The 15,752-nt window shown below is 37.4% G+C and overlaps 1 protein-coding gene across 1 annotated transcript; it reads right to left on the bottom strand.

The window, feature by feature from the left end:
* Positions 1-2,879: 2,879 nt before the first annotated feature.
* On the bottom strand, positions 2,880-8,861 carry LOC129235380 (esterase B1-like). Its single transcript, XM_054869194.1, has 6 exons — positions 8,580-8,861; positions 6,871-7,183; positions 6,653-6,803; positions 6,025-6,585; positions 5,787-5,944; positions 2,880-3,640 (listed from the first exon to the last, which is right to left on the bottom strand). Exons 1-6 carry the CDS (start codon positions 8,624-8,626, stop codon positions 3,164-3,166), a joined length of 1,707 nt encoding a protein of 568 aa, XP_054725169.1. The 5' UTR covers positions 8,627-8,861; the 3' UTR covers positions 2,880-3,163.
* Between the last annotated feature and the right edge of the window lie 6,891 nt (positions 8,862-15,752).

Genomic DNA, 15,752 nt, shown 5'->3' with positions numbered 1-15,752 from the left:
ATCAATAAGCAACTTTCATTTAATAAAAAAAATGTCCTAAAAAATAAAAGAAACATTTATAGATATGTTAAAAAGAACCAAACATATTTAACTTAAAAGAACCATTTGCCAAAGTATTCAACATTAAACTAATCTCTATGTTTTTAATTTTCTTTCAACATTTTTCTATATAATTCTTAATATACTCAAACCAGCCAATGTACCAATTTTCAAAGAAATTTACGTCAATGTAAGAAATATTTGAATTGCGTGAAAGGGAATCGCTCCATAGCCAAGTGTTGAAATGCTTACTTTACTATTAATGCTGAAGAAAATTAATTATTTATTTGAATATAATTTCGTTTCTCTCCGACTGGAGCGTGGGGACATAAAATTGAATATTAAGTTACCGAAAAATTAATAAAACATTTTGGCACACTCTTCAAACTCGAATTCCAAAATGAATGCTGAAATTTCATATAAAAAAATTAAATCTTAAGATCAAAAAACCTGCAGGAACTGTTCTCTTAAATATGATGAGTATGAATCCTTTTCTTATAATTTCCCAATGGTATGATTTTTTTGTTATTACACAAGGCACGTGAAAGAATTGTGAATTAATATTGACCGGGCTCACTTACCGACTTGTGCGAGAAAAGTGCTGAAATGAAATCAAACTATGATACTTTTACATATATGATGATTACTGGCATGCAGAGGACACGCAGAAAAGATAATCCATATTCACACATATATGCACACATACATTCACGTACAGATACACATCCGTACATTATTTTGCATGCATTCAGCCCCCAAGGAGAGCTTTGTGTTGTGAATGCTGGCAAATGGCAGACTAGCTTGAGATAACAGAGAAAGGTGCTTATGGATGTGCATACTTGCTTGTGAATGTACGAGTATGTAAGTAAGTACTTAAGCAAATATGCTCACTGGCTTCGCAAAGTGCTGATCGGGAAATTCTTTCAGATAAGTTTCAACGTTTTTGCTGCTAATATTATTAGGACTTTGTTGAGTTCTTGAGCACTTCATAAAAAAATTCGGGTGTGCCTAAAATCATTTCTTTTAGCAATTCAACATAAACTGGTTTGGTTCAGAGAACATTTTTTTCTTGCCGTTGCTGAGAATGTCGGGATATCGGTTCGTTTATGCAATGCATTCTTTTTGGAAATTCATGCCGAATTTTGACCAAAAACAACGTTGGTGAGCGTCGCTCAGGAATTGTTGAATGACGTCAACAATGATCCAGATTTGCTTACAAAGGTCATAACTCATGACGAATCATGAGTATATGGTTATCACATCGAAACCAAAGCCCAATTCTCCCAATCGAGGGATCCAGAAGAGCCAAGACCAAAAAAAGTACGTCAAATTCGATCAAATGTCAAACTTTTGCTCACTGTTTTCTTCGATTACCATGGTGTAGTGCATCAGGAGCTCTTACCACAAGAGTGGTGAAGCAATATGAAAAAAAAACGCCCGAAGCTTTATCAGGTCCAGGACTTCCTCTGGATCAGAATGGAAGTCTGGTACCCAGACTCTAGATCTTGGCCGGTTAGGACCACATCAAGGCGGGTCCCCGACCAAGATTCCCCTTTGCGATTAATCGCTAAGGTGTGTAGGTCCACGGAACGCTGATCAGCGCACCTTATTACTTTGACGCGGGACTGAAACCATCCTGCATCCGAGCAACTGGGTGGAGGTCCTGGATTTCCTTTCAGGATGTCCCTGTACACTTTCCAAAGACTCCTATTTATTAAGTCCCAGTTTGCTTGAGAGATCGCACCATTATGAAAACTGCGATCAATCACCGCCCGTATATGGCTTCCTTTCGCTACTTTCGCGAAAGACCTCTTCGTCGTGATATTAGTCATTTGAGTGGCAGACACCTAAGTTCGGTTGGCTTCAGCCGATGCCCCTTCACTCGATCACTTGCGCTTGCCTTGTGCGGCGTCTATTTTGGCCTTCTCCCGGTGTTCGGTAATGGACGCTTCAGCCCACGCCTTGGAGTCCCACTGTTCCTGCGTCAGATCCTCTTCTCTAATGTCCTTCAGTCTCTCCAGGATTCTGAAGGCCGATCGCCTGGTGCGATAGTGCCTTTCTGACGCACTTATCTGCTTCCGGGGGTGGGTACTACCCGGAGCAGTGATAGTGCCAGAAGGGCAGATAGCAGAAGCCATTGGCTTAGCCATGTGGTCCGATGCTGCCGACATTGGTGGGGGTGCTTCTTCTTTCGGAGTTCCCGTGCCACCTGGAGTGACGGGGACAGCAAGGTCTGCTTGTCTTCTAACAGGGCAGCTCTTGCTTCCCAAGGATTTTGTTGCGAGGGGGGTCTACTGCTGGCACCAGACGTAGATGGTGTGTCATCCTCAACTTGTCTTATGACAGGGTTGGGATTGTTGCCAGTAAGAGGCTTCGCTGTCGTAGAGGCAGTCTCTGAAGGGACGGAGCGGGAGTTAGGTCCTGGCTTGGCCACAGGTTTTACTCCGCTTACGTTAGTGGTTTTTTTATTGAAAGACCTGACCTTACTGAGGGATTTGGTTTTGATTTTGGGTTGACTTGGTTGTCCGAGGCTAGGATTTTTCTATTCATATTTCATTTCATAATCGTCCGCACTACTCGACGTGGCGAGCGTGGCGAGCGTGGCGGACTAGGATTTTTTAGGGGGGGAAGGGGAAACGTCGACCATGGCAGTCCCCTCTACCATGGCGAGGTCATTCTACCTCCTGAGGTGACCCAGTTTCAGAAGGGCGCCGTTAAAATACAGCCGGTTACCCCTGGCTACAAAGATCTAATACTGCCAAAATATGATTTGGTTCAAATAAAAAAAAACACTACAAAGACCACTCGGTAGACATTTTCATGAATTATATTTTTATATTTAATTAACAATGAAATACTACATTGAAACAGGATCATACACTAACTTAAAATTATTAAAAAATATACAAACGTGCAAAGATATTTTTTTACAGTAACTTCATAGGTGAGCTTTACTAAAAGCAAAAAAGAAGAATATCAAATAACATAAGAAGGAGGTTAAGAAATATGTGCAAATAAAATTTCATCATTGTTGTTGTACTGCTGCCTTGATACCAGACTGCTGTTTGCACTTCATTGTAAAATACCCTAATTTTAATTTATTTGAAAAATTTATTATTTGTACTCAATATAACAACTCCTTATTGCCATCGTAGGTGCTCTCCCACACCTTAATCTTGCGCATTTCTGGCCAATCTATGATTTCCAACTCTTCACCAATATTCATACACTTGTATGCCGGCACAGGCTCTTTAATTGTTTCCCAATTAATTGACTCCATTCCAGATAATTCTTTATTATTTGGATTACCAGTTGCGGCAAAGTGAGTCCACATACCAATCATCCGTTGCATTGTGCGATGTTCAGGACTACCTTCTGGCAAACGGTGTGACATTGCATTCCAAAAAAGATAAGGTAACTCATCGCCATGACAAGCAGCCTTGAGGGCACGTCCTCCCAGACACCAAGTGCGATATGGATACGGCATCACTTCAGAATAACAAGCGAAACGATACAGATAAGTAGGCGCATTTGGAGCATAATTTAAACGCGAAAGCAGAGTGCGATGGATGGGGAAGTAAAATAACCAATAACTTTTGAGCTGAGAAAGAAAATGGAACCCGGATAATATAAGTGAATAGATTATAAATATCAGTAAATAGAAAAAACTAAGAAAAAAATTATAAAAAAAAATGTAAGATGGAATAGGATGATTATTATGAGTTACCAGCTGGAATACGAAATGTGAGTTTCTCCAAGTGGCATAGAAAAATACTCAGGGTGACTAATTTCGTGGCACCTTGTATTTGCAGTGAGTTTATAAAGTTTTTAGTGTCACTGGAAACCATGCGGCTATTTTTAAGCAGTACGAAATATAACAAAAAACCAACGGTACTATGGCATGAGTCCGCGCACTCATAAGGAAACAACAATTACTAAGATCATTATGGCTTCAAATTTATTAATCGAGTTTAATACATAGAAAACCCAAGTTTTTAATGCATAGATCGATGATCAATCTTTTGCCACAATGTAAATTACAGGCGTCTTAAATTTTTTTCAAATTTTTTGTAACAATCGAAGAAACTAGCAAAAACATCCTGGACTTTCGTAAAAGCCTTTAGGGTAGAGTAAGAAGACATTTTTTTACTACTCAATGGTCATGCCCGTTGTCCCATAACGATTCTATAATGTCGCCTTTAGTTTTCATAATTTCTGGTAAAAAAAATTGATTTGGGCAGACTTCGCGAGACTTGTTCTTAAACGTATTACTTTGGCGAAGAATGAGACGTAATTGCTAAAGGTGTACTTTATCTTTATGGTGTACTTTTATCTTTAAAAATATAATTTATAATGATGAATTATCGCAAGAAAATTTTCCCAATACAATTAAATTTTTTTTCTGACTAACTAACTAACTAAATAACACAAATTATAATCGTACAAAATAACACAATTCAAAGCACGTCAAGTGCATCGCAACGAATGGGGAATCTACACATCTCAGCTGAAAGGTCTCAGATGGCGAATCTACACATCTCAGCTGAAACAAAACAGCGATGGGAAGTTCCAAGACGAGCCTAATCCAGCAAAAGTTTTTCGCAGAGGGAAAATCTAAAATCAAATCGCCTAGTTTTTCGGCAAATATCGATAATATAGTTATGTTGCAACTGTACCACTAAAGAATAAACTTCTGGTCGTACACAATCTTATTTTGCCTGAAGTTTTCGGAGAATTAAGAAAACCCAACCGCCGACGACGAATCATTCTTAACCAAGGCAATGCGCGCTCTCACGTATTGGTTCACACAGGAAAGTTTCTGAGCACTCAAAAAATCAAACTAATGGGTCAACTACCTTACATCCCTGATTTGGGTCAGAATTTTTATTTTTCTTGCTTCGAAATATCAAAAATAAAATGCGAGGTCAACGGTTTTCAACAGCTGGAGGAGCTGTTGCAGCCTTTAAGGGGTTAGGGGTAGACAGAATTTTCAAAGAATTGGATGTTTTTTGGCAATTTCCTAAAATATAATATCTGAAAAATATTGTGTGAAAATTTGAAGTGAGTCCGACAGATACTTTTCGAGTCATTCAACAATTAACAAATGGTGCTCGGGCGCTCCGAAGCGTTCGAGAGCAAGTAGCAAAACTTTTAATGCTTTTTCTCAAAACTAGGTTTTTTGAATTGGTGATGACTGTAACTTAAAAACCGCTTAATAGATTTCAATAAAATGTGGACTGCTTTTAAAAACATAAGAAACTTGTGGCTGATCGAAGGATTTTTTTTTTTTAATTTCGATTTTTTTTAAGCAATTAATTGAAACTATTTTCAAAGGCAATAAAGTCATTTTCATTATAATTTGACTGTGCATTCAATGTGGGCTGCAAAATGTAAAACGTAACCCTCGTAACTGGTTCATATGTCTGACTTATCTGCACCTGGATTTGATTTGAATGCCTTGTATTGATGCCTATTTCGGTCCCAGCGTGTAAGATTCTGTTTTGAGGGATTTTACTGTAGTTAAACGTAGATTGATATCTTTCTGCAAGTATTCAAGGCTCGGGGGAAATACACTATTATACTACTTGAAACAAGCAAATGTTACTAAAAAATCGCTGCCTGATTATCAGTGGCACTCATTACTTTAAAGTAAATTAAAAAAGAACTAGTTTCAGAAAAATCTAGATTATGATTAGACCTGTGTAAACTTAGTCAGTGCACAAAAAAGTGTACTATTTGCTCCTTACATCTATATAGTGCTCAGAAGTTATGTCATCGCCATCAACATGTATGCTTTTCAGCTTCTGTCCGTGTTTCATAATTTCTTCGTCATCCAAAACTGCAGCAGGCACAAAGTTGCGACAAGTTTCCAATTTCAAAATTAAAGTGGGCATTAGTTTTATAACTAAAAATATATAAACACACATACAGGCATATTTAATAAATATACTCTAGGCCGTTTGTCATTATCCTTATTTTACTTACATGGCAGCATTACTACGCCCTCTTCTGATACACCACCCACCATTAGCGGTATTGTGTTTGTCCAAGCTGTCTTCATAAGTTCACGCGGACTTTTTAATATTACACTTTCGGCTGTTTCATACGGCTCTATGCACGGACCAAAGGGAAACCTGATATTATCTTTCAACTCCTCAACGGTCCAAAGCATTGGTTCCTTGTTAGTCAGTTCAATGGCTTTGCATTTCATTAAATATTCCAGCACTTGTTGCTCATCGTCTTCGCCCTTGTATCCTGCCAATATTGCTAACGGATAGCCAATCTTTCTTGGTCCCTGAACTGCCCATGGCCAAAGAGCCACGCCTGACATCAAAATGGCACGATGAAAGAGTCCCCTCGTTTGCTCCGTGATGCAAAGATAATGCGCCGCCGCGCTACCAGCACTTTGGCCAAACAGCGTTATGCAATTGGGATCTCCACCGAAATTCGCTATATTACTTTTGACCCATCTAAGGGCTAATATTTGATCCTTTAAAGCAGCGTTGCCGGGCACATTTAACTCCGGTGAATCCATAAAGAGAAAACCTATGAATGAAAAATTTAATTTCCGCTGAGTTATTGAGAGCCACTTTTTAGATTAAAGTTTACAAACCAAAAACACCAAGTCGGTATTGCACCGTAACCAATATGACATCTTTCTCCATAAGATAATCCGGTCCAAACCAGTCACGACTGGCTTCGCCAGAAATAAAACCACCTCCGTGTATCCAAACCATAACTGGACGTGGTTTAGTAGGCTTCAGCTTTAGCAGAGCAAATAAAAATAAAAAAAATATCTACGTATGTAATTCTAGTTTTGTTTTCACTCACATCCTTCGTATAAACATTCAAGTAGAGACAATCTTCTGAGCCTTCTACGTTTTTTGTTATCAAATGAACTTGTACGGCTTTGTCTCTGGGGCCAAGACAATTCAGTACACCTGTCCATGGTTCTGGCCGTTTTGGCGCCCTGAAGCGTAGCTCACCTACTGGTGGTTTGGCATAGGGTATTCCCTCAAAACTGTAGTAGGATGCTTCGCTGTGAGTTCTTCGCTTTAAGCCCTTCACTTGGCCATATTCAGTGTCGGCAATAGCAGTTTCGTTGGTGGAAAGACGGTATTGCGTGTACTTATTTTGAAGAAGGCTGTGAATTAAAACATTTTTTCTTGCTTTTTAGTTACTATTTGAGAGAGTTATCTCAGCTTCTGTATGGAATATAAAAAGAATTAAGAAAGTTTCTTAAATCTTATTCAAAACATTTTCTGAATTAACTTTCATCTTTCTCTCTTTTAAGACCTTTGACTTATTCTTAGGAAATAAATCGGTAAAATAAAAACATAAACAATTATTAAAATTTACTTATTGCAAAAAAAAATGTTTTGATAATAAAATCCACATACCTGAAAGGTGAAAAAGGAGGAAAATAAAAATAAAAATAAAAATACACGAAAACGGCAAAACTCGTATGTTTTCAGTGCAATTTAAAAAAAGGCGTACTATCAAAAAGTAAGAATAATAGAATAGAAGATTCCCTTTGTAATCAAACAATTCATTCGAATTCAAATTCTCCAAAAACAAAGTGGCGGTGCTCAGGATGAGCAACTTCCTTTATTCTCTACGTCGTAATCAGGAGGAATAGAGTTGAATATCAACACTCCCACTGCCAACGTGCCCACCCACGTTACGCTCATGCATATACCTGTTTGCCTCTCCTCTGTTTTACCCGAGAATATTAATGGAATGAGAAGACGCAAATGTTAAATGAACTTTTTTCGAGTACTAATTTGTAGATTCATAGTAAGGGATCTTCACACTAGTAGAGGACTCAACAAATCGATCATATTGTGATAGATGGAATACACGCTTCTAGTATTTTAGATGTACGTACGATCCGAGGACCCAACATCAACTCGGATCAATACCTTGGTGCAGCTAAACTACGCACACGCCTCTGTGTAGCAAAAAACGTACATCTATCTAGGCAAAGAATTTTCAACATCGAAGAGCTGCACTCACAACAGACAGCCAGAAGATTCGCCACTCGACTCTCACTCCTGCTCTCAAAGAGTACTGCCCAACAAATCGGCATACACGAGCAATATAGCAACATTTCTCGTTCTCTACGTACCGCCGCCGAAGAAGAAATCGGATTCCGGCGAGCCCGATGTTTTCTTTTTTGCCTTTAGGAGAGTACAACTCAAAAATGCTTGCTTGATTTAGTGTTCAGTATAGTAGTGAGCAGTACCATATAACGGAAATTTCCAAACAAAAAAACATCAAAAACTTGATACGTGATATAAATAAAGAAAAATGTATTGAATTTTGTACAAATGACAGCCCCAAAAAACCAAACAAATACGATGGAAGAAAATTTTCAAAAATGTCGGTAAAATAGTGTACCTCGATAAAGGTCCAATAAACTCGCCCAACCAATTTAGTACACGAATTGTTAAGTATAAATTTAGCACATACTTTCTTGGTTTCAATTTAGGGTTGTTGTTTCTTTCTTTTGTTTTTTTTTTTTTTTGGTTTTAACTTACTTCAAACGCCAACGTAGTTTGTCAACAAAACCAACTAAAGGTATCATATTTGCCAAGACAGTAACTAAGGTACGCAAAAATATTCAATCACAAATTCACTGAGAATATGGCGAAGAAATTATATATTTTCGAAGAAATTTTTACATTTGAACGAAATAGGTTTTTTTTAATTTTATTTAATTAATAATAATGAAAGCTGAGTTTGCTGCTGTCATATTTTAGCTAAGTAAGTAACACGAACGAAGAACTGATCAAGACAACTGAATTTGCAATGCGCGACCAGCGGAGGTTGGCGCTTAACTGTCGTGCGCTACTGAAAATAAAGAGAGCAAAAAATAATAAAAATATATACATATGTATGTAGAAATCAGAACAATTTACAGTTATAAAAAGCTATTTATTCATAAACACAATACAATTGCATCAACACTTTCTTTCACATTCCAGGTATTGCGCAAGGATGAAGGTCAATTAAAATGATTGCACAAGTAATAAAGTAAAACTCGTATATCATAATAAAACCGACGACAGCATTCAATGAGATGTCCATTGAAAGGTTTGAGAGGAAGATGCTGCGGAAGATTTTTCGACCTTTGCACGTGAACGACGACGATTATCGCAAGTGAAGCAACAATGAGCCGCATGAGCTTTACGGCACCATAGACGCAATGCCACGTAAAATAGCAACAGTTCCGTTAGCTAGGTCATATTGTTACCACGAATACAAATGCCTGGGCTCTGAAATTATTCGATGCGGTACCACTTGGATGTAGCAGAGGAAGGCCTTCTTTGCGTGGGAAAGATCAGGTGGAGAAGGACTTGGCTTCACTTGGTGTGTCCAATTAGCGCCAGTTAGCAAGACAAAGAAACGACTGGTTGTTAAACGTTCGCACCACAGTCGGTTCTACGTAACCGCAGCGACTTGTTCGGCTAAAGACTGTCACTTCAGCAGCATTCCCTGTTTTGTATATGTATATATGGAGAATGTTTATGCTGCTCCAACAACAACTGGTTATTGAGCTCGGTCAAAATCCCTTAGCGGTTATCGCGCTAATAAAGAAGAAGAGAATAAAACCGTAACAAAAATGTGGATATTGGCATCATTTTTAAAAACTTTTACAATTTACAAAAACATGCCCGTCTTGCTTCAACCCTAGAGAATACTGATATTTTCTATGTGCACATGTTAATTTTTAGTCAGTTCGATTAACATTTATTTAGGACTGATTATTTCAGGGTGTAGGCACCAATTATCAACAAAAGTTTGATATATTTATTTTAATTATTATTTATTTTATTATTATTATTATTTTTTCATATTTTTTTAAATTTTATTACTTAAATATTACAAATTTCTTTTTAAAAATTATTTTTGTAAAGAACATTTTTTGGGACCAGGTGTAAAGAAATAAATCAACGCGTCAGTAAAAAAATTTGCAATTCACTAAAAACAAAACTAAATAACTTGAACCAGGAGATAGAAGCAGGAATAGTTGGCCCCACAAAACACAAGCACACAAATCTTTAGCACTGAGCACAGATACGACGATTTTCCAGGCGGAGCTTTTCGCCGTAATGGAAACAGTGGAAATTGTATCGAAAAGAGGATTCGAAAATGTAAAATTTAAAATACTTTCGGACGGTCAATCAGTCCGCAAAGCCTTGAATAGCTTTACGTTCGATTCAAAAGTCCTTATAGAGTGTAGCAATGCACTCAGCAAACTGGCGACCTTGAATCAGGTTTTCCTGATTTGGCTATCAGTACGTGAAGGACACGAAGGTAACGAGTAAGCAGAGTTTTATGCCAAAAAGGGGCGGGTGAGCTATTAATTGGACCAACCCCATTTTTCGGCTTTAACAAAAACAACCAAAAACAGGAAACCACAAAAATTTACCCCTTAATTGGCGGCCTTAATCACTCCAAAGAGTGATAGAAAAAAAGGGATTCAAAGGGCCACTTTGCCTGCAATAAAAATTTCAATACGTCTCATAGGTCTAATTGTATCTAGCACTAGTTTATGCAGGTTCTGCTGTGATGAAGAGGAGTCCATGGAACACCTAATCACCAACTGTGAAACATTAAGTCACAGGAGGCACGGAATTCTGGGCTAGTACTTACTAGAGGATGAAGATTTGCAGTCACTCTCCCGTAAGAAGCTGGTTCGATTCCTTGCACTACTAAATAATTAAAAATTAAGCACTTAGCGGCACACAATAGATCCATCTGGTAGCAATACAATTACAATTTTTTGTTTTTTTTTTTCATTATTCACTTCTCTCGGGCACATAGGGCCTTGACAAGACTCAGTCTTACGTTGGTTTCGTTAACCTGTTTTTGATTTCTGACAGGGTAGGTGATTTGCTTGCCGCAACTAGTCCTAAGTAGTAGGAATGCCCACAACGCCTTCTTGCTGCTTAAAGCGCCATCTGTGTCTCACATTTGTCTGGCAGAAGGATCGCATAGATGGTTGAAGACTTTGCCTAATTTGGTGTGTTTGCGCTATTACCGCGGTTTCCCGCTTCCTCTTGCTGGTAGCACTGATGAAATGTGTAACTGTGTGTTTTTCCTTGTTTTTGCTTGTTTTAGCAGCCACAATGCAAATAATGCGCAGACTATTGCGCGGGAGTAAGGATAGAAAGGTTAAGTTTTTTTGGAGTTGAAAGTGGGGAAAATAGGTCAATTTGGAAAAGTTCGAAGACCGTGCTTTACCACTACCATTACCATACATTTAAAGATATGTAGCGCTTAAACGATAATGCGTTTTTCGCTTTAAGGACAATCGTTGTAGACTTCAACTTTGGGCCCTCCACTTATGCTTTTATTGTACTTCCCTCGTGTAGACCTGGTCATACAACGCTTTGTTTTTATAAAGTAGTGAGTTAAGTTTTCTTGAAAGTAATTTTTCCATACTAAAATTGCAGAAGCAAGCCCTTTCTCTCTAACTGGAGAACAAAATGTGGCTACTGGCGATGAAAACACCGTGGCACACTCTTCATGTCCAAAATTTCAGCAACTTCTCCCGACAACTTCTCTAATTGTGATTTGATGATTGACCATAACAATATTCTTCGCTTTCTCAACATGATCATCGGTTGTTGATGTACTGGAGCCTCCAAAGCTAGCGTCGCCATTCACATCACCTTCTGTGAAAAGTGTGTACCACTTGTAAAAATTTGTTTGACTCAAAGTCCTCTCACCGTATGACATTGTCAATATTTCAAGTGTTTTTGAGCACTTAATTCCATTTTTTACACAAAGATGCTTCTTGATCCATTTTTTTCGATAGCAGAAAATCGCCGAACAAGCAAACCCCTTGTCTTATGTACGCCTCTCACAAACAAACTAAAAATTTTGTTAAAGCCGTGAACATATCTTCGAGACGAGCATACCAATATAAAAAATATAATAATCGAAAGTCCAATGTACTTAGCCCACGCAATTTAAAAATTCGCCTTATTTTTTTAACACACCTCGCATATACCTATTTACTGTAATATTAGGACAAAATAAATGCTCTTTCTAGGGTTGAAGAACTCTCAACTAAAATTTTTAACATTGCTTAAGGGGGGGGTAACGTTTTTAAATTTTTTTTGTGCATTTTTTTTTTTATTTGGTTTTTTAAATGAAGAACCTTTCAAGAATATTCTGTGAAAATTTTAGATGAATCGGAGCAAAACTTATAAAGATACCTGGCTCAACCGCGCGCCATTTGAACTTTAAAGCGTTGTTCCCACAACTTACGTTTTCAAAGTCGGTGCCCCTCATAACTTTGAAACTACTGCACCGATCCTTCTGAAATTTTGAACACTTTTTCTGTAGATGTTTTACAAGGTAACGCCGAAGAGTTTTTTTCGAATTTGTTGATACTTTTGTTTTTACGGTAGCTAATTCACCGATTTTTTACACGAAAATCGTGTTTTTGACTTTAACGTGTTCCCAAAAATCGAAAAATTTTTAATTTCAAAAAACCCGCTCGGCGTTACCCGGAGAAAACGATTATCTAACGAAATAACTTTGGTTTTTTGATTTCAGATGATTTAACACCGAGTTATGAGGGGCACCGCAAAACTACTTTTTTTTGAGATGCGTCCGAATAATTTCTGCCATTGCCGTATTTTTAAATATTTTTGGATGAAAATTTCACAAAATATACTTCAAATGCTATAGTTTTATGTAGCAAAAGATTTGACGAATAAATTTTAACTGTGTCATCAAAAAAAAAATCATAAAAATGTACCTTTTTTTCCATGAATTAACGTTAACCCCCCTTAAATCTCGGAATTATTATTTTATTTTTTTTTAATTTTTTCAGTTACTTCTCATTATACTTAAGCCTACAAATAAAACCATTTCTACTTTGAACACCTGACATGGAATCCCTCATTAAGCCGAACAACAAAAGCTTAGTTTGTTTTTCTTGCGCATGGCAAAGAACTGGAAATTTTTTATAAATTTAGAGCAAATATTGAATTAAAGGGAACTTAAGGAATCCTCTTTTCGCTCCAGATAAAAAACTATATTAATTGGTTCACTTAAATATTTTCTATACAGCCACAACGTAGCCATAGCCAGAAAATGCATAGGTGCTCCATATATTTCACATGTTTTTTTACTGTGTTGTGTTATTATCTGGTTTTACCTGTACTTATATATACAGATCATATCTTATACACTTAGATATGGAGAGACATACACGTGCATAGACACTTAACTAAGTAGCTCTCTTACTTAAATATTATATTAACAGGCAAACTTTGGTCACAGAGAAGCAAACAGTACAGCTGTTCAGTTACAGCTTTTGAGTAAAAGGAATAAGACTGTTCCGGGTTCAGCCCTCCATCCTACACTATTTTTGCGCTCATATTTGTCTCGATTTAGATTGTACTTTAAAGCAATATCAGTGCATCAAACTACCTAATAACATTATCGCAAAATAATACGCCATTGGCTCATAAAATGAGATTTTAAGAAGCCATTTTCAGTTAGCAAGGCAAGGGAGAAAAGTGGAGAGTGTACAGAAGACGCACAACTTGTGCTTTAAGCTACAATTTGCTTTGATTATATAGTATATACATATATTTGTTACCAGCTCATATACAGCATGGGCAAAAAGAATGTTAACTTCTTGTGTGTGTATGGCTGTTCGAAACCGCGCGTGTGCAACGTAAAACCGAAGTTGCATGTAACCAACGCACATGCCACGTAAAAACTCATCGCCTCATTATATGGCTTATTTCCAACAACGACTTATGTGCTTGCTCTCTCTTCTGATACGTTTCTTTATTTTTGTATGCAAGTATGTTTATGTATTTTTGTGTCTTCTATTTAAGCATATCTCAGCAGCGAATCAAATAAATTAAAAGAAATCAATCACTTTTTTCCTTTTACTTTACTTTTTTCCAATTGCATACTTGAATTTTTCAAATTTGTTCGCATAGAAAGTTTGCAAGTGCTTAAGATATTTTTGACATATTTCGCAGAATGGACGATCATATCAGTTATATTTTGGTCTGAATAACAACAACAGTTTTGAATCTCATAAACAACAGATTTAAACAACAGATTTAAAAGATGCTGTCAAAATAAAAGGCTCGCCTCAGCCTATCAATATCGGCTTATCCCCTCTACAAATAAACGAATGCGCAATAACTAAAAATAATCCAAATAGTTTGGATCAGAAAAGCGACAAACTTGATGTTTCTGATCTTTTTTGAAAATGAAATCAAATATGGTCACCAAGCAGTTACTACTAAAAAGTACGAATCAGGAACTAAACTGGCAATCGAAAGGAGAATGTTTAAGTGACGTGGACGAGTAGGAGAAGCCGGGGAAAATGCAGATGCTCGTTTACCTGTTACCACAGTAGTACAATTTGAGTTTTTGAATAAAAAAGTACCCATAAAATCTATAAAGTTGCGGTGCCCACGCACTTAGGGTTTGGACGTACAATAGATTAAGACCAACCCCATTGAATGCAATGGATAATCTCTGATAATTTAACAATTCATTTTTAAGGAGAAAATCACAAACTCAATCGTACGGTAAGAAACCCTAAAAAGCGTATTAAACATAAATGCTTAAAATGCCAAATAAGTCAGAAGTACTGGGAAGAACTTGCAATGATTGAAAATACTTTAACATATTGAGCTGTTTAACCCAAATGCTGAGCAAGCAACAGAACTATTCGACACAACTAAAAGAGGAAGGTTTTGCGTTCGCTTCAGGTGCTGAAGAAATGTTTTGTGATTCGAAAAAGTGAACACACGTCCGGACAGATTACTGACTGGCAACACTGATTCAGTGGATGGCATTTAGAAGATTAGTGAAGTTAATTTGAAGGTATTGTACCATATACATTCTGTCAAAAAAGTACCGGAAATTGTTCAGCAAAACGCAAAATAATTGTTTAATCATCAAAATTGATTTTGTTGCCTTCAAAATAGACTCCATTCGAAGCAATACACATACGCCAACGATTAGTTCAGTCATCGTGTCACCTTTTAAACGATTTTCAGCTCCTTAATGGCCTCTATCGATTCACAGCGGCGTCCGTGGAGTGGCAATTAAAGTTTTGGGAAAAGAAAAAAGTCACAGGGGGATTAATCTGGTGAATACGTTGGTTGTTCGATTATATTTGTCGAGTTTTTGGTCAAAAAAGTTTTCTCAATATGAGCCTTGTGGGACGGTGCGTTGTCATGGTGCAAGATCCATTAGTTTTCTTCCACAAATTGGACCGTTTCTTTATAGTTTATCGTAGAACCATTTGGAATGAGTTCCGAGTGAACAACACCATGATAATGAAAGAAAACGAGTAACATAACTTTCACTTTGGACCAACTTTGACGTGGTTTTTTTGGTTTTGGCTCATGTGCATAGCGCCATTCCGCCGCCTATTGACTGGTTTTCATGTCAAATTTATGTACCAACGTCTCATCATCTGTTATGATGCGCTGGATAAACGTTGGATCCGAATTCATTTGCTCAAGTAAGTTTTCAGCCACCTTCTTCCGACGAATTTTTTCAAAGAAATTCAACTCTCTTGGATCGAGTCGAGCAGCCACGCGCCTCATGCCCAATTAATGATGGAAAATGTGGCAGATTGATTCGTCAGACACCACAAGGTCACGGCTACCGCTCTCAAACTTAAATGATGGTTTTCCAACACTATTTCT

This window comes from Anastrepha obliqua, chromosome 1 (genome assembly GCF_027943255.1).
Source record: "Anastrepha obliqua isolate idAnaObli1 chromosome 1, idAnaObli1_1.0, whole genome shotgun sequence".
Classification (NCBI taxonomy): Eukaryota; Metazoa; Arthropoda; class Insecta; order Diptera; family Tephritidae; genus Anastrepha; species Anastrepha obliqua.
The sequence above is the reverse complement of the archived record's forward strand: the minus strand, read 5'-3'. Positions and strand labels throughout refer to the sequence as shown.

Coding starts and splice junctions, on each gene's coding strand:
- LOC129235380 (XM_054869194.1), bottom strand. CDS start 8,626: ATGATACCTTTAGTTGGTTTTGTTGACAAACTACGTTGGCGTTTGAA. Junction 6,586..6,652: donor ATACCGACTTGGTGTTTTTG/GTTTGTAAACTT, acceptor TTTCATTCATAG/GTTTTCTCTTTATGGATTCA. Junction 5,945..6,024: donor GGGCGTAGTAATGCTGCCAT/GTAAGTAAAATA, acceptor ATATATTTTTAG/TTATAAAACTAATGCCCACT.